General features: G+C 25.5%; 1 protein-coding gene across 4 annotated transcripts in view; it reads right to left on the bottom strand.

The window, feature by feature from the left end:
* Positions 1-24,931, bottom strand: part of LOC136079842 (uncharacterized) — a 75,885-nt gene that overhangs the window by 24,083 nt on the left and 26,871 nt on the right. For 2 of the 4 annotated variants that reach the window (XM_065796466.1, XM_065796467.1), the window contains exons 6-13: positions 24,618-24,683; positions 24,078-24,182; positions 21,089-21,224; positions 19,492-19,565; positions 18,963-19,076; positions 17,487-17,554; positions 16,538-16,736; positions 5,844-5,888 (exon numbers count right to left, since the gene is read on the bottom strand). In XM_065796466.1, the coding sequence (XP_065652538.1) occupies positions 5,844-5,888; positions 16,538-16,736; positions 17,487-17,554; positions 18,963-19,076; positions 19,492-19,565; positions 21,089-21,189 (601 nt within the window). In that variant the 5' untranslated portion in view covers positions 21,190-21,224; positions 24,078-24,182; positions 24,618-24,683. The remainder of the gene's footprint in view (positions 1-5,843; positions 5,889-16,537; positions 16,737-17,486; positions 17,555-18,962; positions 19,077-19,491; positions 19,566-21,088; positions 21,225-24,077; positions 24,183-24,617; positions 24,684-24,931) is intronic. The other 2 variants (XM_065796464.1, XM_065796465.1) reach the window with 1 other exon arrangement.

The following is a 24,931-nucleotide window of genomic DNA, read 5'->3' as shown; positions in this document are numbered from 1 at the left end:
TTAAAAACATTTAGAATGTTTTAAAATCATTCTGAATATTTTTATTTTATTTTTAAAAATAAAAGCATTCTGAATGTTTTTATTTTTATTTTTTAACTGTAAAACATGCGAGGAGTGTTGCTACATCGACTATCTTATAGCCTGACTTGCAACACAGTGTCGCTACATCGACTGACAAATAGCCTGACTTTCAACGGAGCACTGCTACATAAACTGAGGGTTTGGTTGGGGCAGGCAGTCTATCAAGTAATTAAAAAAAAATTTCCGGTCTTTAAAATAAAAAACAACCTAAAACTGACATTTTAAGGTAAAAACTTAAAGACTATCATGCAAGAGTATATATATATAAATATATATATATATATATATATATATATATATATATATATATATATATATATATATATATATATATATATGTAAATATATATTTCTTTTAAGCACAAAATTTTTTAATCTGTAAAACTATTTAAAAAATAAGAAACAGTACATGTTTAGTACATTAATTATACAAATTTAATAAACATTTTTTTCGCATTTACATATTGACACTATAGCGTAGTGGTTAGTGTGTTGCATCATAATATGGCGATTCAGAGTTCGAACCTTGTAGATCACATATAATTTGTTTTTTCTTTTTATATTGCTCGTACCATTATTTATTACCATCTTTTTATTTACTTATTCTATTTTATCATTTTATATTGTATGACATTTTTAGTCATGACAGCTATTAATACACCTAGAGATTTATACATACTTGTTTACTCATAGATCATTGTTTTATCAATTGCTTAGGATGACTAGAGCATGAGTTATCGTTCACCCTCACCTTGTAACCCCCTAGTTTTATTCCTCCTACAAAATAGTCTTTACATTCATTCATGATTCTTACCCAATGACATCATCTACAATCTATTTCTATATTCACATCTCCCAGGTCTACGTAACTGGACAGTTCCGTTGTTCACTTTTTGCGATCATTGTATCGCATAAACAAACAATTTTATAAATAAGAAACAGTACATGTTTTGACTAGCACTAGTCATTTTCATTTAAAACTAATTATTTAAAATTTGTTAAAATACCTATAAAGGTATAAAAAAAAACAATACAAAATGTAATTATTCTTGTACAGACTAATAATAATATAATTAAAAAAATACAACAAAATCAATTAAAAAACTTAACTTGTCATACTAAAGACATAGAGATAACAAAAGAATAGGTTAAAAAGATATGCAATATGTGTAGTAAGTAGTAGCTAAACAGAAAGTGTCATCTGGATATGAATAACCTGTTTTCTCAAACCAGGTTTTAACAATTCTATGAACATACTTTCTTCAAGTTTTAACTCAAATTTATTAGACGCCGAATCTAAAGCAGAAAAACACTTAATTGCATGAAACAATTTTCATTAGCACTGAGATATTTAAAGATATTAGGCTTTTCTTGTAATGTTCAGATATCCGCCTCTTGAGATGGTGAGTAGTTTTGCCTATATTACAGGAGTTACATCCTGCACATATGAATTTATAGACCACAAACAATTTGAACTCTGGAGGAATAGGTTCTTTAGAAGAAAAGAACTTAGAAATTTTTAGTGAGGTAAATACTAATTTAATATTAGCTGAATGGCAATATTTTTTAGCAATTGAATTCAGTCTTTTTTTAGTTGATTCAAATATTTTTCCCAAAAACGGTAGTTTAAAATAAGACAAAGAATCTTTGATTTTTGGTTGTGGTGGAGTATTTGAGTTGATCTTGTTTAAATATGTATTAAATATTTTTGAAATTAGCCAAGTTGGGTACATGTTTCTTTGAAATACTTTATAGATGTTGCTTATGTCAGGGTGAAACCCAAGTTTAGTACTATTAATTTTAAACACTCTATTGATTAAGCATTTGATTAGACTAACTCTCTATAAAAATTGAGTGAAACTATAAAAGTTAGTGTGAAGACCAGAATAGGTTTTCAATTTTTATGAAAAACGTTTTGATAACTGAAGAATTAATTTTGTGTAGAGAGACATCTAAAAAAGATACTTTTAAATTTACTTCTTGTTTGTACAAAAATTATTACATTTTGTATTGTTTTTTTAACACCTTTATAGGTACTTAAACAAACTTTAAAAACTTAGTTTTAAATAAAGATGACTAGCATTAGTAAAAACATATATTGTTTTTTATAAATAAAACAAATTTTTACAAAATAAAAAATTTGTCTTGTTTATGAGTGTGTATATATATATATATATATATATATATATATATATATATATATATATATATATATATATATATATATATAGAACTCTAATATGTTGTCCAAAAGTTTTTTCCACATTTTGTTGACAAAAAGTAAAAATTAAAATGCAAGTCCGGAATTTTTTTTTTTTATTAATTGATAGACTGCCTGCCCCAACCAAACCCTCAGTCGATGTAGCAACACTCCCTTGGGGGTCAGCCTAAAAGATAGTCGGTGTAGCAGCATTTCTATGCGGGTCAGGCTATTTGTCAGTCGATATAGCAGCACTCCCTTGCGAGTCAGGCTATTTGTCAGTCGATGAAGCAGCACTCCCTTGCGAGTCAGGCTATTAGATAGTCGATGTACCAACACTCCGCGCATGATTTACAGTAAAAAAATAAAAATAAAAACATTTTATTAAAAAAATTAAAAAAAAACATTTTATTAAAAAAAATAAAAATAAAAACATTGTTTATATTGTTAAAAATATTCAGAATGTTTTAAAAACATTCAGAATGTTTTTAAAAACATTCTGGTCAATTAAATTTGCGTTTTTGTGGTTTTTTTAAAAAACAAATAATTTGTAATTAAATTAATGGTTTTGACTTTGGTCCAACACGCAAATGTTGGACGAAAGTCAAAAGTAATTAAAAGTGACGTATGTGTTGGCGTAAGAATCACTTTTTTCCTTCCGTGCTTCCTAAATGCAACAAACTATAGAACTATATATACATATTTTTATTTTATTTTAATATAAAAAATATATACATATATATATATATATATATATATATATATATATATATATATATATATATTTATATATAAATAAATATATATATATATATTATATATATATATATATATTTATATATAAATAAATATATATATATATATTATATATATATATATATTTATATATATACGTATGTGTATATATATATATATGCATGTGTATATATATATATATGTGTACATATATATATATATATACATATAAAGACATATATATATATATATATATATATATATATATAATTAAATATATATATATATATATATATATATATATATATATATATATATATATATATATATACGTAAGTGTATATATATGAATAAAGAAAATATCTTTATATTTTCATGTATAATAATGTATACTTGAAAGAGTGCTCAATAGATAAACTAGATCATATCCAAAACCTGAAGAACTGTTAAATAAGAGAACCGAAATTATATCAAAGTGCCGCCACGAAAATAAATTCTTATTAAAAAATTACAAAGCTCGCTATAAACCTGACTAACAACTATAAATAAAAATAACTATACTAATCTGCTCCATATATCTCTAGGCTAACTAATAAATTACTCACATACACAGCTTTTGTAATATATTTCATAATATTATGTAAATTTTTATATCAATTTTAATTCTTATTTTTTTATTTTCATTTTATTATTTTTTAATACACAAATAATACACATTAACATATAAAAAATATTTTAAACAACATAACATATAACTATTTCACAATTATTAGCCAACTAAAAACAAATTAATAATATTATTAACCTAACTACTAATCAATTTCCGTCCCGTAACGATCCAAAATACAAATATAAACCGTAATGTCCACTAAACAAATCGAAGCAAAATTAAATTTTCACTACTTGCCTGATGATTGTGATAACACATGAAACTCAGAGTTGCAATATTAAATATTAAATATATTATAAACATTAGCATTTAGCTAATTCCTGGTACTGCGGGTAACAGTAACATATATACTATATATATATATATATATATATATATATATATATATATATATATATATATATATATATATATATATGTATATATGTCTTTATGACTCAGCTTCAGAGAACACAGTAAAGGACATCAAAGCACTTGTCACTGAAGTACTCACTGGATGAGTGACCACTAAAGCTGAGAAGTTAAAGACCCATTTTTACACATTTTTATCTTTCAGTTTAGAATCTGTGTTAATTGATTCAAACTCTAGTAACAGTTATCTAGTAACAGCTCTCCATTGCTTTCCATTGTAGTACAAAAATCAATTAAAACAGCAACTATTTATATATCGATTAATGTCAGGACAAAATGGAAAGGACTTTTAACTTGTTTGAGTTTGTTAAATGCTCTTGTTTTAGAGTCATGTGCTAATGGCTATTTTCTTTATACCAAAAAATGCAATAGTAGTGTAGTAATGAAGCGCTTGCTTCATAAACGAGCAGTTCCAAATTTATAAAAAAAAAGAAGTTGGGTGCTTACAGTATAATGTCCACAACTATTCAAACTCAGTTGCGTAATTCTGTAGAGTTTAGTAATCAGTTACCTTCACTATTTTATACAAAAAACTGCTCCATAAAAAAGCATAAAACAGATAGAATTGATACTTATTTTAATATCATTAACTCATGAATCCAACAAGCTACGTGTATATGTATCCAACAAAGAAGGTTTACCATAAACAAACACAGAATAATTTCCTGGTCAGAGAAACATGATGGTGAAAGGAATGGTTTTTATGAATAAGTTGTAATTATTAAGTCAAAAGCCAGTTACATTTATGAAGTAATGAAACAAACACATCCCTAATTTAAGCCTGCATTGAGATACTGCAGAAATAATAAAGAAATGCTATGAAATGATGTATTAGCAAAAAATATTTTGAATAAAAACTAATGTAGCAACTTTTTGAAAAAATATAAGTTACAATAATAAAATGACATATAATACTACAAGTGCTGTAGAATATGTAACTGATATAAAATCAATCAAAGAGAAGACACTATTAAGCAGTTATATAGTGATTACTATTTAAAAACGACCCTTATAACACTACAAACAGTGTGAATTTTATAAATTACAACTTGAGCTTAGCTATATAATATAGTTATATAATATATAATATATATAATATATAACTTAGCTATATAATAGAGTTATATAATATATATATCTAGGTTAAAAAACATCAAAGCTTGCAGACCTGATGTTATAGCTGCTTAAGCTATTAAATATGGAGGCCAATAACTGTCTGTGCATTTAACATTATTATTCAACATGTGTGTGGCCCACTGCTATTTGCTTTGTATATGATGCAAACAATTATTGTATCACTACTTAAAAAGCTGAGAATATTTATGAGACAAATAATTACTGTGCAATAATAATTTAATTTCTACTAATTAATGTTGTAATTTCTGTTCTGTAAGTAAGTTCTACTAATTAATAATTAAAAAAATTAGAAGTTAATTAAAAATTCTGCAACATTAAAATTCTAATACAATCTTCAACTAATGATAAATTTGCACTTTGTAATAATTGTAAAAGTTAATGAAAACTTTGTAAATAAAAAATTATTTTCTATAAAATAATTTTATTAAAGTAACTATTGTTGCAATAAAGTTCAAGAATTGCGCAACACTTCTTTTTTTTTGTACACATTTTTGTAAAGTTCTGTTATTCAAAAAAAAAATGTTTGCAAAATACAAATCTGAAAACAAATATTTTTAATTTCAAAAACTTTGAAAGGTCTTTTCAAAAAGAAAAATTTAAACAACTTACCAGCACAAGTGTTTGTACCATTACAAGAAACAACGCATGTTGGAGCTAAAAAAGAAAAAAGAAACAATGCATGCTGGTGCTGAAAAAAGAAATGATTAATAAGCAACATCATTAATATCTCTAAAATAAAAAAAGTTTAAATTTTTTCTTAAAAATTGCTGTTAATGCTATTAATAATTGTGTTGTAATTGTAAACTGCAATTTAAAAAATTATATATAGAAACTCTTGGATAGTAATGATTAAAAAGTTAAATTTTTCCTTTTAAAACATTTTTTGGCTTTTTAAGTTCCCAATTAGTTTTATAATAAATGATCTAAGCTGAATATATATTACTTTTTTTAGCTAGTATGTGAATTTAATAAAATAAAACAATTAACAATATCAACTTTATAACAGACATGTGCTAAGGGGTATTGTATAACAAGCACATTGTAAAATCTCTATGCTGCAGTCAAGGTAGCAGCATGGATTTTTGCCTTCCTTCCCTTTAATAATTGTTTTATTAATTTTTTAATTAGTGAAACAATTATTAAGTGAAATGATTATTAAATGTTAATTATTAAAAGGCGGAAGTTTAATAATTGTTTTTTTAAAAAGAGAATTATTAGTTAAATATATCAATTATTAGTTATATATATGCAGTTTAAAATATTTTATTAAATGATAATATTAATTAATATTTTTTATTTTTTGTTATTTAATTCACCTCCCCAAAGCCCAGAAGGCCACTACAGACGAGGAGGATACTTAATTGTTGTTATAACTCTCTCTCAACTCTATAACTCCGAAACACGAAACTTGACAAACAAGTTGAGAGCGGTACTACAAGCGACGTGGTGGGGATTGAATATTTTTAAAACCAATTTTTAAACCAATTTTTCAATTGGTTTAAAACCAATTTTTCTTAATGTTAATAGTTTTGGCAGTTGTATTGTGATTGCAGTTGCTTTGTGATTTTTTTCTGTGAATATTTTTACTTAAAGGGATCCCAAAGTGCCGAGAAAAGTTGTGTTTATTTTAAAGAGAATGATAAAAAAAAAAATATTTGGGCAGAAATTTTTTAACTAAAACAAAATGATAAATGTATACCAAAAAAATCAACTTTGTTGTTTTACTTGAAGCTCGTTGTCTCCAGGTTTGCCAATCTCTCAAAGTCTTTAAAATATAGGCCACAATCTATAGACTTAATAACTTATTTAAGCGTGATTAATTCCAAAAAGTTTTAGTAAATGACGTTATTGTAAAATTCTTTTGAATCAATATTATTTGTTTTTGCTTTATTTCTTTTTTAAAACAAGCGTTTATTATCAATCTTATAACTTTACTACAAATTTTATAAGAAGCTAAACAAAAGATTATTATTTTATAGAGTGCGCAAGAATCAAAAAAATTTAAGATTTTTATGTTAAAATAAAACAAATATTCAAAAAAGTTGTTGATCACCTTATTATATATTGTGAATCTTTTTTCTTTTTATGTAAACAATGTGAACTTTTTTTCTAAGCTGTTTATCACAATGGCGTTTTTGTTCTCCTATCAAAATGATATCTTACAAATTCCTAAATTTTTAATTAATAAAGAATTTCGGTAAAAAACATCATTTATTAAATATATTTGCTGAATTCTTAAATTTTGAGTTATAATTTGTAAAATATTTATAGATTTTACACTTAACAAATTTACAGACAGCTTTTCATTAATTAAAGCAATAATTAATGTTTTATGGCAATAATTCAAGATAGATGGCAATTAAAGTTGTCAATGTGTTAAAAAACATATTATATTTAATATTTCCCAATTTATGTCATATTTGGCATATGTTTTACATTAAAACCTGTCTTATAAAATTACAAATCAAAAAACTATCAAAATTGACAATAAAAAGTCTTTCATTACACGATTTCAATTTCCAAATTTACTAGATAATGCTACACTTTTTGCAATCTTGACCAATAATAGTTCAACTTTAAAAATAAAATAAAATAAGCAATACCTGTTTTACAGAATAAATTTCACTAAATATATTCTTGCATTATTTAATAAGAATTTAGAGAACTTTTGTACCCAATGAAAAGTTTTGCAAATAAATACTGTTAATTAAAATTTTATAAGGTTAACTCTTTCTCTACCAGCTGTTTTAACAAAAAAATTTGAAAGGCATAACATTGACAACTAATTAAAATTCGAACAGTAAATCTCTTTAAAAGCATAACTAACTATATATCAATAAAAAGCTAAACAAATGAACTTCTTAATTAAATAAGTTTTTAACACGCATCATTGAACAATAAGAAATGCAAGTGCTTAAAGCTAATGTTTTATAAATAGTAATTTAAACATTAAGTCCAAAACAAAACTCATTTAATATATAAAAAGAATGTTTTTCGAGACAAAAAAAGACGTTTTTAATTACTCAACTAAATACTTATACACTTCTACGAGTTAAATTTTACAGTGTTAACACTACTTTATTTTACAACTAAATCCTTGATAAAAAAAAAAATTTTTTTAATCAAGGATTATTCAAGATTTAAAGTGATAACTTTTTATAATAACACAATATGGCTCTTATTTATTTTTGATTATGTAGAGGATTAAGAAAACCTTAAGAACAAACAAACTATATGTGTCTAGAGTGAAAATTAATGTACAAAACAAGATAAATTGTGAAGCATACTCGAAAGTTGCTACCATGTGCTTGCGGTTAAAGTTTGAAAAAATAAAAAGCCGCTGTCAGAGGCTTGCGGTAGTGTTAACTAATACAAAACAATTTTTTTCAACAGAATTTTAATAAGGATAATAATCATTTAATACCAATAAATATAACACAAAAATAATTTATAGCAATAAACGAGCCTAAAATATCTGAAATATTTTATATTTTTAATGCAAACTTAGCGAAATTTAGAAAATAAAATAACTAAAGAAATTCTACAGTAGTTTATGATCAAACTAAAACTTTTATATAAAATAAGAAACTAAAAAAATTCTTTAGTAATTTATAATAAATTCTATAATTTGATTAAAAAAAGAATTTTTAGATTTCTTATCAAACTCCTACAATGTCGTCATTTACTAAAACTCTTTGAAATTAAAATTACTTGAATAAATTATAAAGTCTGTAGATTGCAGCGTATACTTTAAAGACTTTGAGAGATTAGCTAGCATGGAGACGGTGAGCATCAAGTAAAACAACAAAGTTTGTTTTTGTTGGTATGCATTTATTATTTTGTTTTACTTAAAAAAATTCTGCATAAACATTTTTTTTTATCATTCTCTTTAAAATGAATGCAACTTGTCTCGGCACTTTGGGATCCATTTAAGTAAAACTTTTTTTTAAACAAACTGACTATCAACAAGATTGTAGGAACAATACAATTACCAGCTTTTGATATATTTACAAAATACAAACACCAGTAATTATTATAATTTGACTTACCAAAAGAAAGCAAGACAGAAAGACAACAACAGAAAACTAAAAAGCCTAGAAGTTGGGAAATTATATAACTAGTATTAGTAATTGCTGTAACAGGTGTGAGCCAGTGAGTGTGGTATTAACACACTATGACAGCCGATTTGCTTGATTGCTGCTTATCCAGCAATCAATACCTGCTATAAAACTGTTAACTGATTGAGCTTTAACAAACTCGCTTGGCAAGCTATTCCATAAATTAGCCGATCTATCAAATAAAAAGTTTTCACAACATGCTTGCTTAGTGATTTCTTTGACATATTTAAAGCTGTGACCTCTCGTTTGAGTTTATTGAATACTAATTTTTTTTATTGTTTCCAAATCGTTAAAACCGTTTAAGAATTTAAAAAATTGAATCATATCTCCTCATTGCTTCCTTTTTTTCGAGGTAGTCAAGTCGAGAGCTTTTAGACAATACTCATAATTGATTTTTTTAAGTGATGATATTAATCGAGTTGCACGATGTTGGACTCTTTCTAATAACTCAATTTCTCCCTTTCGAATAGGTGACCAAACTTGTACTGCAAACTCTAATAGTGGTCACACAAAAGAAACATAAAGTATTCTCAGCAGTCTAATATCTAAGCAAACAAAGCATTTTCTAATCCGACCCAACATTTGGTTTGCTTTGCCTATGCATTTTATTACATGATTTTTCTATTTCAGATTGCTTGAGAAGATTACTCCAAGATCACTTTCAGATTCTGTTATGTTTAACTTTTGTTTATTGATATGTTGGGGTGATTTTTTGTTATTCTGGCCAAAGTGCATGAACATACATTTTGAAATATTAAATATCAACTTGTTTCTCCGCGCAGCGACCTTGTTCGTCAAGGTTCGTGTTTCGGAGATATAGAGTTGAGAGAGGCTTATAACCACTATTAAGTAGCCTCCTCATCTGTAGTGGCTTTCACTTTTTCACAATTTCACAAGTCAGTCTTGAGTCCACTTAAAAGCTAAATCAAGATCTGATTGCAAAAAAAGTGTTGATGCACTGGAGAGCATTTCATTTAAAATTTTGGTGTCATCTGCATACAGCTTGTTTAGATTTTTTAGAGTTTTAGGCAAATCATTTATAAATAGTACAAACAAGAGTGGTCCAATTACTGACTCTTGTGGCACATCACTGGTAATTTCTGCCCAAGAGGATACATTTTCGCCTATCACAACTCTTTGTTTTCTTTCCTTTAAAAATGCTTCAATCCATTGTATTATCAGACCAGATATTCCATAAGCTGTAAGTTTAAGCAACAATCTTTTATGTGGCACTGTGTCAAATGCCCTGGCAAAATCCAAAAAGATAACATCGACAGGTTTACCATTCTCTAAGGCAGTTGAAATAAAATCAAGTGTTTCAAGTAGATTCGTTAAGCATGATTTATTTTTAACAAAACCGTTGCTGTTGCTTGACTATTAGTTTGAACTTATATAGAAAAGTTTGAAGTTTACATCTGATCATACCTTCCATTATTTTACATGCACTCGAGGTGAGTGATACCAGTTGGTAGTTTCCTGCTAAAGTTTTTTCGCCTTTTTTGTACAGAGGAGTGATATTTGGTGATCTAAATTGCACTGGTAGTTTGCTGGTTTTAAACAATTCTTTAAAAATATTTGTAAGTGGAATGACAAAGGTTGATGCACAATTCTTTAAAATAGCTGTATGTAAATTATCAACACCACTTGATTTGTTATCTTTTAAGTTTTTTAATTTAGATAGACATCTTCATATGTAAAATCTTCATTTGTCATAATGAATGTTTCAGTAGTTTTTAAATCAAAAGAAGGCAGTGGACCATCATCTTCTTTCACAAATGCAGCTTGAAAATTTTTGTTTAAGATATCAGCAATATCTTTTGAATTTTGAGTGGTTATACCATTTTCTCCCTTCAATGCTTTTATAGTATCTTTGACTGCTTGTTGATTGTTCATGTAGCTGTAGAGAAGCTTTGGATTCTTGATGGCTCTTTTTACCAGATTAAGCTCATAGTTTTGTCTCACTTTTTTTATCTCGTCTGCTACATTTTTGCAAATCATTTTGTATTCAGATTTCAAAACAGAGTCTTTCCATTTACAAGAGCAGTTTTTATACCTTAAGTTTTGTTTGCTTCTAATAAGAAACTTTAACCTAGCATTAACCCAGGCTGGTCTCATTTTTAAAGAGTTTAATGTCTTTTAAATTGGAGTGAAATGATTACATGCCACCTCAGTATAAAAAATCAGTTCATCAAACATTTCTTGTACGTTTTTGTTACTGAAGCATTGTGTCCAGTCAACATTTGAAATTAGATCAGATATTAGTTCAAAATAGGAACTAGCAAACATAAATCTTTGCTTACTTTTAATGTCACGGATTGCTTTATCAGACAAGATGAATTTTGAATCTATTTTGTTAACACTCGCTGACTGAGTTGTAAAGATTAAATCTAAGGTACTCCCAAGTTGTTCATCTGACAGCTGGAAAGTTGGTATGTTAATATGTTGATAAAGAAAATTGTAATTTAAAATATCTGTAAATTTATATTCAATTCCATTCTCATTTGAAATTGCATCAACACAGTCAGTTGACCAGTTGATTGATGGGAAATTGAAGTTGCCCATGATAAGTAAGTCTTTGAACTCATTTTTGTCTATATATTTGCGTGCCAGACCAAAAACCACATCAAATTCTGCCATATCCAAAAAATCATTTGGCCTGTAGATACATCCAAGTAAATACTTGTCATTATCAAAATAAACAACTACCCACACTTGTTCTAGTTTACAGGGATTTAGAACAGCATCATTTAGTTCATAGGAGTCTAATGAGTTGTCTTTATATATAAATAAACACCACCGCTTTCTGGTGGTGATCTGTCTTTGTACAGATGGTAACCTTCAATGTTTACAGCTGAATCACTTTTAAACCATGTCTCAGTCACAAAAATTACATTTGGTTTGTATTGTTCAATTACCACTTTAAACTCATTTAACTTGTTATCGAAAGAGGTAGCATTTAGGTACAAACATGACAGTATTTTAATTTCATTGCAATCTGACACTGAATTATGTATAAAATTATTGATCTGATTTCTTTTTGAATTTTATGATCTGATTGCCATGGATGCCATACCAAAAGGGGTCATTGTCTGGTCTTGCTTGATTCATATTTCTTTCAGTTCTGAGGTTAAAATCTTGGAGTCTCTGAGCCTCAGTCAAATCTGGACTGAGATAAATATCTTTATCTTTAAATGCATTCCTTAACTGATATTGTCTACTCTCTTGATTAGAGGGCTACCACCCTGAATAATAGTGGATTACCTCTTGTTGTGAGTTTATTAAACTTATTACACAGGGACTAAAAAGTTTCAGTTTTTTTCCTTTTTTTTTTCTCCATCTTATTAACACAAATATAAAACTGTTAGTTTTTTGTGTGTTTTTCCATTTTAAAACAGAAGTGAATTCCAAAAAATGTTCGATATCAAAACAAACAAAAAGAACAAAACTGAATTTTTTTAAATAGAACAAGAGATTTTGAGTAACCATGATGATATTTTCAAAAAAGAGAAAAAAAAAAGATATAGTTTGTTAGAGGAAAAAATTGTGTGAAAAAAGCTTTTTGAGCGCAAATATTAAAAAAAATATTTGAAAATATTTAAAAACAAAAAAAAGATGGGTTTATTGCAGATAAATATCGTTGGGAGAAGTACTACAATTTGGTCCATGAAAAGTGGAAATATAGACTTGTCTCTCAACCTTAAAATAAAAGTAAGAAGTGCAATGAACTGCATTGGTGTAAAAAAGAGTAGAAGAAATAAAAAATAAAAGTATTAACAAAATCATTTAATATAAAACTATAGGGTAATCTGAACAAGTAAAAAGTTTGCACAAACTAGGGTCAGACCAATAGATACTCCAATATTTTAAAGCCTCTCTAAGCTATCACAGATCGCTAGAAATCTTACTATTACCAAACCTTAAAACCATTAAACTGAAAATTAGAGTTTTAGGATCTCATTAGGAGATAACAGAATAAGTTGCATAGCCACTACCAAGCAGACAAATAACTTCCAAGCACCTGCTTGCAATATATATATATATATATATATATATATATATATATATATATATATATATATATATATACATATATATATATATATAAATATATATATATATATATATATATATATATATATATATGTATATATATATATATATATATATATATATATATATATATATATATATATATATATATATATATATATATATAAAACCTATACTAATGTACATTGTATACCATTTATGGGAAAAAATGACTCTTAAAAAAACATTTAAATAATTGAGAAAGCTAAATTAATTTTATCATTTCAAAAAAAAAGCAAAAAAAAAAACCGCAACTATATTGACTAGAATGTTTTTGTTTTTTTATTTCAAAATATTTCTATTTTTTTATACTGTTTTTATTATTTAATTTTATTTGTTTTTTCATTTTTTTTTATGCACTGATTTATTTAGAAACTTATGCAGTCGAGTGAAAATACATCAACTGGCTTAAATAGAGAAAACATATAGGGAGCGTACAACTGACTTAAGGGAGCCAGTTGAAGGAAGGCTTATATTGTCTTGTAGAAACATCCACTCTGGCTTGTTAACAAAAAAATGTCAATGATTCTGCTGGTCCACTCAACCATTATAAAACATGTCTAGACCTGGGCTATCATATGTGATGCAGCCCCAAATACCAACTAAACCACCTTGTACCATTGGTATAATACGATGACTATTTCGCTTTTCATTGTGATGCCTACTGACAATTACTTTGCACTTATTTAGTTTGATTCATCATTAAAAACAATTCTTCTTAAATCATAATTACTCACTTTTTCATAACTACTTACTTTTTAAAATTACTTTGCAAAATTGAACTTGTATTAATAGGTCTGTTGGTTTAAAAAATGATTTGTCTGCCAGCAATATTGCTAAACAATTTATGAGTCTTCTAATAACTACTTATCTATTAGTTGATTTTAAGTGCCAAGTTATCTTTTGTGCAATCTGTTTCGCTGAGTATTTTTGGATTTTTTCTTGCAATTCTATAAATAGAATTATCATTAGTGGTACTTGTTATTCTTGATCACACAGATTGCTTTTTGTCAGCAGTTTTGTTAAATTTGACAAAAGTTCTACTTACACATAAAGATGAAAACTTTAAAATTTAAGAGATTTTAATATCAAAGTTTAAAGACCTCCTAACTGTTTGATTTCTTTACTTATTATTTTTTTCTTATGACTGACTATTACTGTTAATAATAATATTATTATTATTATTAATATTATTATTATAATTAATATTACTATTAATATTATTTTCATTATTATTATTAATATTATTGTCTAGAATTAAACAAAAATAATATAAAACGAACTTACACAATACTACATATTACTTTAAATATATTTTTGTTAAAAATTTAATTAAAAAGTTTTGAAATATATAATCTTTATTAAAGCTTAAAATACTGGTTAATGTTTTTACTTAATAAAAAAAAAAGATGTTTTAGCAATTTTTTTGTTTAACCTTCTTTATTTTAACAGGATAAGTCTAATTTATTGGTAACTAAAATAAAAAAACTATATATATATATATATATATATATATATATATATATATATATATATATATATATATATATATATATATATATATATATATATATATATATATATATAGGAATTGTGTTAATATTTCCAGTAAGAGTGCTCAATACAGCGTGTTATATAATTAGTAGAGCAAATAATATAGTGAAAACTAAATAATTATTAATATATATTTCAATTACATTACTTAAAGTTTCACGCAATAACGATCATCAGATGTAACAACAACAAAAAATTATATACAAAAAATGCTATGGAGTGTCCACTTTGATGACATTAAAGTTTTTAATTAGAAATTTATTTTCGTGCTGGCATTTTGACACAAGCTTGGTTCGTTGGTTAAGCAAATTTAATGGTGATGTGATAATGTGGTATTTTTCTGTCAAGCATAAATTGCAAAATTTACCACCAGGTTTGAATGGCTCCGCTTGATCGAGAATATTCCATTTTAATATAGGTTTTAAAGCATTATTTTTGCATTCCCACACAAATTTTGAAAGTTCAGTGGAGTTGGCCGTACTTTCATAAACAAAGGAGTTTTTATGTTTATACCATCTGTCTTTGAAGGTTTTCTCAGTAAGTCCAATATTATAATACCCTTCTTCTTCTTGGTGAGTTTTTACATTACAAATATAAATAAGATTTTTTGTAAGGCATTGATTCCGTTGGGTGGGTATAAGGTGGTTTGTTGACAATTGCATAATTGATTGGCATTTTCATGAGATTTAAATAATATCTTTTTATTTTGAGAATATAATACTCTTAATACTCTTGATGTTTGGACAGCAGCTATAACTAACCTTTAAGTTGCTTCAATTAAAAAGTTTGTGAAATTTGTGGCCTTAAGGGAAACATTTATCAATTGTACTCAAAAAAGTTTTAACTACGTTTGTTCTGAAGTTGAGCGAATAAGGTGGGTTAAACCAGATAATGTTTCTTTTTCGAGATTTTGTATTATATTTTTGGATATTTGGAATGAAATTGATCTTATCTTTGAATCCACAAAAATTAAGAGCGTTATTATAAAATGGTGCAGCTCTATCAAAAGCTTCTTTGCTTGAAGATATATTACTGATGCGATTAGAGATCATTGATCATTGATGATGCGATTAGAGATCAACGTCAGAACAAACATAGCCAAAACTTTTTTGAGTACAATTGATAAATGTTTCCCTAAAAGCCACAAATTTTACAAACTTTTTAATTGAAACAACTTAAAGGTTAGTTAAAGCTGCTGTCCAAACAGCAGCTATAACTAACTTTTTTTGATGACATTAAAGTTTTTAATTAGAAAATAAATTTCTAATTAAAAACTATAATGTCATCAAAGCGGACACTCCATAGCATTTTTGTAAATAATTTTTTGTCCTTATTTTTTTGTTGTTGTTACATCTGATGATCGCTATTGCATGAAACTTTAAGTAATGTAATTGAAATATATATTAATAATTATTTAGTTTTCACTATATATATATATATATATATATATATATATATATATATATATATATATATATATATATATATATATATATATATATATATATATATATATTTATTCTTCAAGAAAATATTACATACCAATGCATCCATACAATGCATTAACCTCTTGCTTGTCTGTATCACTCATTCTACCCATTTTACCAATTAGTTCTTCAATATCTATTGTTAAATTCATAAACTCTTGTTTTAATTTCATTGTTTTTGTGTTGGACGTGCGCTTTAGTTTTTTTGAAAAAGCCCATAAGTCATAGTGCATAATGGAGAAAATATCATAAGGCTAAACAAAAATAGGATAAATAAAAATAAATGCATACACAAATAAATAGCTGAAACTTTCGTAAGATTTGTTAATTAGAAGTAAGCTGGTATAACCAGAAAGATGATAAGCTGTAGAAAGCTTAAGAAGCACATTAGATAATTGATAGATAGGGGAAACTGCAGTCCTTATTCAGTATCCTTTAGTATTAGTGCTATTGTAGAGTAGAACTTTTATATTTATGTAGTGTTGTTAAACATTTGAGGAGTAATTTTTCTGATACCATTAACAGAAACAAATTGTGTTCAATTACACAGTGTTAAAGTGTTTGGTGATAATCTACACAATTTTTCTATTTTGGCAAAGTGTAAACTTATGGTATTGATATTTGACTATTTAAACTCAACTTAAAAATGTTTTTAGTTAATATTGATTTAAGAATAGTAATCCAGAATTGTAGTTTTAATTGTATTTTAACTATTTCTGAGGGTGTTAACAACTTTTAAAATCAAATTTATGGAAAAATTTTAATATCATTGAAATGCTTTTAAAAAAGAGTTTTGAGCGTTTTACTATGAATTGATTATTACTTTCAAATTTTAAAAACCATCTTTAATCTTATCTTTCTTTAAAACAATCTTTAATCTTTCTTTAAAACATTATCAAAAGCTCATTTTTAAAAACTGCTAAAGATTTTAAAATAACAAACAATAACAACAAAATAAAAAAAAACAAAAAACTATAAAGTAACTAAAATAAAAAATAACTCACAGAAGAATAATGTGTTTGTTGGATAGAATATTGACATTCAAACTGTGCCATTGCATTATATTTTTTGCCTAAACATTTTAATATTAAATATACTTTCAAAACTTAAAATGAAATATACTTTTAGAAAACTATTGTACTTTTTGGAAAACAAAAATTGAAGTGTACATGGTATTTCTTTATTATACACACATGCAAAATTTGAAAGTTGCAAGTTGCAAAATTGGAAAGTTGCAAATCAACCCGATTCTATCTTATCTTAATTAAATTTTTTTTTACATATATTTCAATATGATTCATAAACTAGAGTGAGTTATAAATAAATGAATTTTTAAAATGTGTGTTGGTGTAAAACATTTTCCTTCATACTTTCATATATAATAAACTGCAAACAACTAATTTTTTAATTTATATAATTTTTAGACATGTTTCGGTTCTGAAAAAATGGGTAGTTTTACATAAAAGTCATCAACTAGACAAACTCATGTAAATAAAATATTTATAAAAAATAACATGTTTTATTTGAGTTTTAGATATTTTAGACTTTTAGATATTTTTGTTTTTATTTTATTTAAAGACCCCCCTTCCTTTCCCTATGAGCGTACGCATTTTATTAATGACCCCTAACATTTTGATAATAATATTTATATTTTATTAAAATATAAAAAACGTTTTTATAGTTATTTTAAATTTTTATATTTGTTTCTGGTTTCTTGAGTGAAAAATAGTTAAATGAATATTTTATACTATATTTTTCATCTTCATGATTTTTCATAAAAGAGAAAAGTAAAAACTAGAAAAAATTTTGTAATAAAAAAAAAATTTTTTATTAAATATATAATTATTAATCTCTAGTCTAGAAAAAATTTTTTATTATTTTGGTTGAAAAAAAACATTTTTTTAGTTTGAAAAATTTTAACTTAATGCAGAAAAAAAAAAATTTCTACTGGAATGTTTTTGTTTTGTTTATGTTAACACATTACTTTGCAATTCTACAAAAAAATGGCGTCTTTAATGCGGTTTATTTATATTGATTTTTCAAACTTATTTTTCAAATAAGAAAGCTACAAGTTAACTTTAGTGGTTTATATTTTTTAGTTAACTCTTACTTTCTTATGAACTATCCAGTTTGAAGCAACTTAAAATTTTATCAACTTAATATCAAAAATTGCTGGCATCTAATAGTAGGGTGTCTTAAAGCCCCCTTTAGATAAAAAAATCACAACTGTTTGTTTTTTTATTTGCTGTGGTTATCTTTTGTAATTAACTTAAGCCTAATTTAAGCTCAATTGTCCAATATTTAGTACATCCTTAATAATACTTAGTACACGCGAAAGTCCATTTTCTATATAACAAGTCCCTAATATTATTAAAATAAGCTGTATATATATATATATACAATATATATATATATATACAGCTTATAACTATAAATACAACTGTTTGTTATGATAAAACTAAATGTGAGATTTAACTAACCTCCAACCATATTATTAATATTTGGCTTTATAATCTCAATGTAACTGTCACGATCACAGCGTTGTTGTTCATGTAAGAAACCCATTGTATGAAGCATTTCATGTAGAATTGTCCCTTGAGAAAAAAATAAAAATCTATTATATTTATATTATAATAAATATATTATATTTATAAAATATTGGCTCAAAATTTATTATTTTATATAATTTTAAATTATTTAACATTGAACTAAATTATTTAAAATGATTATAATTATATTATATTCATAATATTATGATTATATAATACAAATTATTAACAATATTTATAATAATTCTGATATTACAATTTTTATAATAAATTATTGTTTTTACTGTTATTATTATTATTACTACTATCTTAACAAATAAATATTATAAGTAACAAAAATTATCAGCCATTATTATTCTATTATAAAATGCATAATAATTTGACTATGTTGTTATTATTAAAAACCTTTTTATATTCTCATAGCAAAACTTTATAAAAATCTCTAAAAAAAATATAATACCTTTAGTATTACACATATATCCTATGGCAATTTGCTGTTTTGATGTTCCCTGTTTTCCAACATAACTCCAGCAGCTAAAAATAACATATATTCTTATTAAGAAAAAAATTTAATTGTGCAATAACCAACTATTGTAAAATATCAGATTTTAAATAGTTCAGAGGTTTCAATGGATAAACTTTAACTTTTGGGGTAATATACCTCATTTTGCTACCTACACTTACTTTATCCTTCTATACATAAATCTTAATAGATCAAAAAGATATACCAAATAGATATGTCAAGAAAGTATGTAATAAAAAGGGGTATTATCTTTAAAAAGTTTTTAACAAGGATTTTTTTTTTTCAACAACTTCATTTTCTAACAAGGCTGCGAGCAACCACTATTAGAGTTAGAAGTTACTGGAAGAGAAAAGATGAAGCTTATAGAGCAAGATAACGATTGACAGACAACTTTAATTATTGCAAATTATAAGAATCAGGAAAACAAAATAAAGGAAGCAAATTCCAAAGCACCGATGTTCGAGGAAAAAAACTGGATGAATGAGAACTTTTAGAGCACTTAGGAAAAGTCTCAGGAAAAGGATGAGACTTAATTGAATGATAAGTAACACAAGAATGAATTTTAGTAGATGGCACAAGAGAAGCTAGCTCTTTAGTGCAGTACCCATTATAGTATTTGTAGAAAAGAGAAAGAGAAGCAACATTATGACGATGTGATAATCGTTGAAGGTTGGCTGCAAGTGCAGGTATAACTATGTTTACAATACATTTTTGCACCTTATCTAAAAGCGAAAAAGCATCATTGATCTGCCCCAGATATGGCAACAGTATTCTATACAAGTAAGAATTTGAGATTTAAAGACAAAAAAAATAGAATCCAGAGAAAGAAAATGATGAGCATGATAAAGAGATGCAACCTTAGCAGATGCTAATTTTGCAATCGATTTAATATATGGTTTCCAAGAAAGATTCGAAGTAAGAGTTAATCCTAGAAGATGAAGGGTAGATGACTCATCGAGTACATTACCAGTCATAAATATAGGAAGATTTAGATTATTGTGATAACAATTAGCTGAAAAAAATTTAGTTAAAGTTCACCAGCCACTGTGAACCCCATGCTGTAGAGAAGTAAGATCTGCTTCAGGCTCAAATGCCCCCTCCAAGCAATCAGAGAGTGTTGACTTCTTATCAAGACAACAATAAATGGTAGTATTATCAGCAAACAATGCCACTTTTGACATGAGAATATCTGGAAGATCGTTAATGTAAATTAAAGAGTATAGGGCCAAGGATAGAACCTTGAGAAACCTCTGAAGTGACAGGATATATGAAGATTACATATAGTTTAGGTTTTTTCAAATCATTTCAATATTCAATAGATTTATTTAGATACTTATCAAAAGTTCCAGCTATTTTGAATTAACCCAGATGTTAGTAAAAAAATATTGCTTTAATGTTTTAGTTTCTTGACAATAAATTTTGAACAACATAATGTCAATTTATCTTTATGTATTTTAACTTATGTTTATAAACAAAATTATATGTATATCATAAAAAAAAAAATTATATAAAAAATTAATTCATAAAAACTTACCCATCATTTAAGGTGGTGATAAACTCAATATAACCACTTTTATCACTGCCTTCCTTTTCAACCCATACATCATGACCACAAGGAGACATATATTCATTCATTGCACGAACAGATTGCTTAATTATGGTAGTATAATCTGAAAATATAAATAACTTCATTAAATCAAATTCTCAATTCACAAAGCATCATAAATAACCTCGGTCAGTTTTAGCTAATATTGTAAATAAAGTCAACAACATCTTCAACTAATGCATTGCATAAACTCAAACAGCTTTTATTCGATGCACTATAAATATAATCCTAAGCCAATCTATAATTTTTTGAAAATATTAACAAAAAATTAATTTGTTTTTGTGGGATTGTTAAAGCTTTTTTGACTTTTAATGATTGAAATAATTAAAATTATTTTTTTATGTAAAATTAACTTTATGTATACACCTTATAAGTAACTTTCAGTTTTCTCTTTATTTCACAAAAATCTTTTTTTTCTTTTACAGATCAAATAAATATATATATATATATATATATTTTTTGGCATTTTATCAAAAACGCTTATATAAATTTCTTATTTCATTGACTAAAATATTTTTTATGATCTTTAAACTACTTTTTTTTAACAAGTTATTTACTTTTAAAGATAACTTCCCATTTTGCTTATAGTAATACATTTTTATTGGTTAGCATAATATGAATTAGACATTTATAACAGTATCAGGATTTATCAAAGAACTTGTTTTATTGATTTTTCAACAATACCTAATTTTTCTATTATATAATCTTGAGTTTTTTTATCCTAAAAATACTAAATTTAATTTTTTATAATAGAATGCAGGGTAAGTTGGAATAATGTTTATGTGATATATTAGAGTATTTATAATGTTTATGTGATATATTAGTAAATGGTATTGAGACAATTACGCAATTACAGACAATTAATAACAGATAAATACAGATACATACAACATACAGATACATACAACATAAAGAGACAATTACACAATTACAGACAATTAATAACAGATACAATCCTACTAGGTGAAGTTAAGCTGATTTACAAATTATTCCAGTTTTTTAATTCGAAATTAGCATGGTTTTATCAGCGTATTATGTCCAAACAAGAGCTTAAGGTGTTATAATTTTTTTTACTTCAGGTTTTTTTAATATTTAAAGAAACTTTTCTTTTTATAATTTAATTTTTAAAACTTTTTTACTACCCCTAATAGTGAATCTATAGAACACCTTTTGGAGTAGGATTGTATCTGTTATTAATTGTCTGTAATTGTGTAATTGTCTCTTTATGTTGTATGTATCTGTATGTTGTATGTATCTGTATTTATCTGTTATTAATTGTCTGTAACTGCGTAATTTTCTCAATACCATTTACTAATATATCACATAAACATTATAAATACTTTAATATATCACATAAACATTATTCCAACTTACCCTGCATTCTATTATAAAAAATTAGATCAATTTCGCTCATCGGCATTAACACAAACTTAGTTAAAATCTTTTAAAAAAATGCCTTAACCCACTATAGATCCTAGTTCTAATCAGTTCTGAAATATATCAACTATATGTAGTTGTCAAAATACAATATTTCTATTAATTTTCAAAAAAACACTAGAATTCCGATGAAGAAAGAGCTTATTATTATGAAAAATTTCCACGATAAGAACTAATCATATTATTAAACTATGATGTTCATTTCACCTGAAAAAGGTATTTATTTAAAATCTTATTCAAATTTGGACGAACGATTGTGATTTAAAAAAATTAAAAAAAAAAAAAAAAAAGAATCTTGGGTCTGGGTTTTTTGCAATAAACATTTATATTTTATGAGACTGCAAAATTTATCATTATTTTTGTCTTTCCATAATTCATAGACCTGATTATTTAAAGAAAATATGTCATAGTCAACAAAAAATCATACAGACACAATAATATTTTAAAATTGCCTTAACTTCACTAAGTATTGAGAAGTTTTTAACTTAACAAGGAAATGTTTTAAAGATTATATAGTTCTAACACTACACAAATTACATTTATACAAAAGCATTTTTTTTTTTTTCCTATACTTTTTGTTTCAAAAAGGACAACTTGATAGACTGCCTGCCCAAACCAAACCCTTAGTTGATGTAGCAGCACTCCGTTGCGAGTCAGGCTATTTGTCAGTCAATGTAGCAGCACTCCGTTATGAAACAGGCTATTTGTTAGTCGATGTAGCAGCACTCTGTTGCAAGTCAGGCTATAAGATAGTTGATGTAGCAACACTCTGCGCACGTTTTACAGTTAAAAAATAAATAAAAAACATTCAGAATGCATTTATTTTTAAAGAATAAAATAAAAACATTCAGAATGTTTTTAAAAACTTTGTGAACTTAATTTGTGGTTTTGTGGTTTAATTACTTCCTGCAGCTAAATTAATGTGTTTTGATATAATCTAACCTAAATTTTGTTGGCTTTAAAACCACAAGGAGAGCCATTTTTAACGCAAACACGTTTTTTTAGCTGTAAAGTATAGGAATATATATATATATATATATATATATATATATATATATATATATATATATATATATATATATATATATATATATATATATATATATATATATGTATATATATATAAATTTATAAATGAGTTAAGATTACATTTTTTTTCTTTAAGATAAATCATTGTTCAAATATCACAGATTTGCTGCATCACATAACAGAAAAATGATTTTTAATTTTAAAATGTGAGATTATCAAAAAAAGTAAAAAACCCTTGGCTTTGAGATGTCTAAGTCACAGCCTGTTTTTTTTAGGTACCAATCTGTATTTGATATTTATTTAAACTTGTTTTAATTTCTTTCTATATTTTACATTTGATTAAATAATTATTTTTTGATGGTGAACAAAAGTTCAAAAAAACATTTTAAATACTGTAAATACAAACTAATATACATAAGTTCATATCTAATTAAAAAATCTAAAACGTTACTTGTTGTAGTAGTGTCAGGTCCAATGTTTATAACATATGGAATTCTTGGCCTGCCATTTTTGTCTTTCCATAAAGTTACAGATTTTGAATGACTTCGCCTATTTCCTAAAAAAAAATTTATATTTAGTAATTTGTTTTGGTAAAGTCATAACTAAATGGTTTCAGTAATTTATTTCAATACTTTTTATAAGTAATTTATTCCAAAATTTCTCTGCAATAATTTATTCCAGTATTTTTCTCCAGTAATTTTTTCCAATATTTTGTTTTAGTAATTTATTCTAATAATTTTCTATATTAATTTGTTCAAGTATGTAATTACAGCAATATATTTGAGTATTATGTTCTAGTTTCCAGTAAAACCTGCCTCATGCCCAACTAATTTGAAGGTTAAATTAATTATGAACTAAAAAAAGACTGTAAATTAATAGCAATCCACCCAACATAGCATAGATTGGTTTAAAAATAACTATAAATAGTGACGATTAGATATGCAAAATATTGATAAGGTATGAAAGAAAATCTTTAATTTATAAAAAAAACCTGTATATGTAGATTGTTTGATATCACTTGATGAAGTTAAAGATTGCAAAATAATTTTTCAAAAGTCTAAACATTGCAATAAAAAGAATGACAAACTTGCAATTTTTGAAAACAAATATGGCTAACAAATGGAGAAAATCAAAACACATTTTATGCATATAATTTTTTAAGTAACAAATAACTTCAATGCAATATCAAAATATTCAATTATCTCTATGTATTATTAAAACTGAGCAATGATTATTTTTAATTGTACTTGTAATCTGATAATCAACTAAAATATGTTCATTTAAATCAACTTCAGATTTAAATTC

This window comes from Hydra vulgaris, chromosome 04 (genome assembly GCF_038396675.1).
Source record: "Hydra vulgaris chromosome 04, alternate assembly HydraT2T_AEP".
Classification (NCBI taxonomy): Eukaryota; Metazoa; Cnidaria; class Hydrozoa; order Anthoathecata; family Hydridae; genus Hydra; species Hydra vulgaris.
This window is presented reverse-complemented; position numbering and strand designations above follow the sequence as displayed.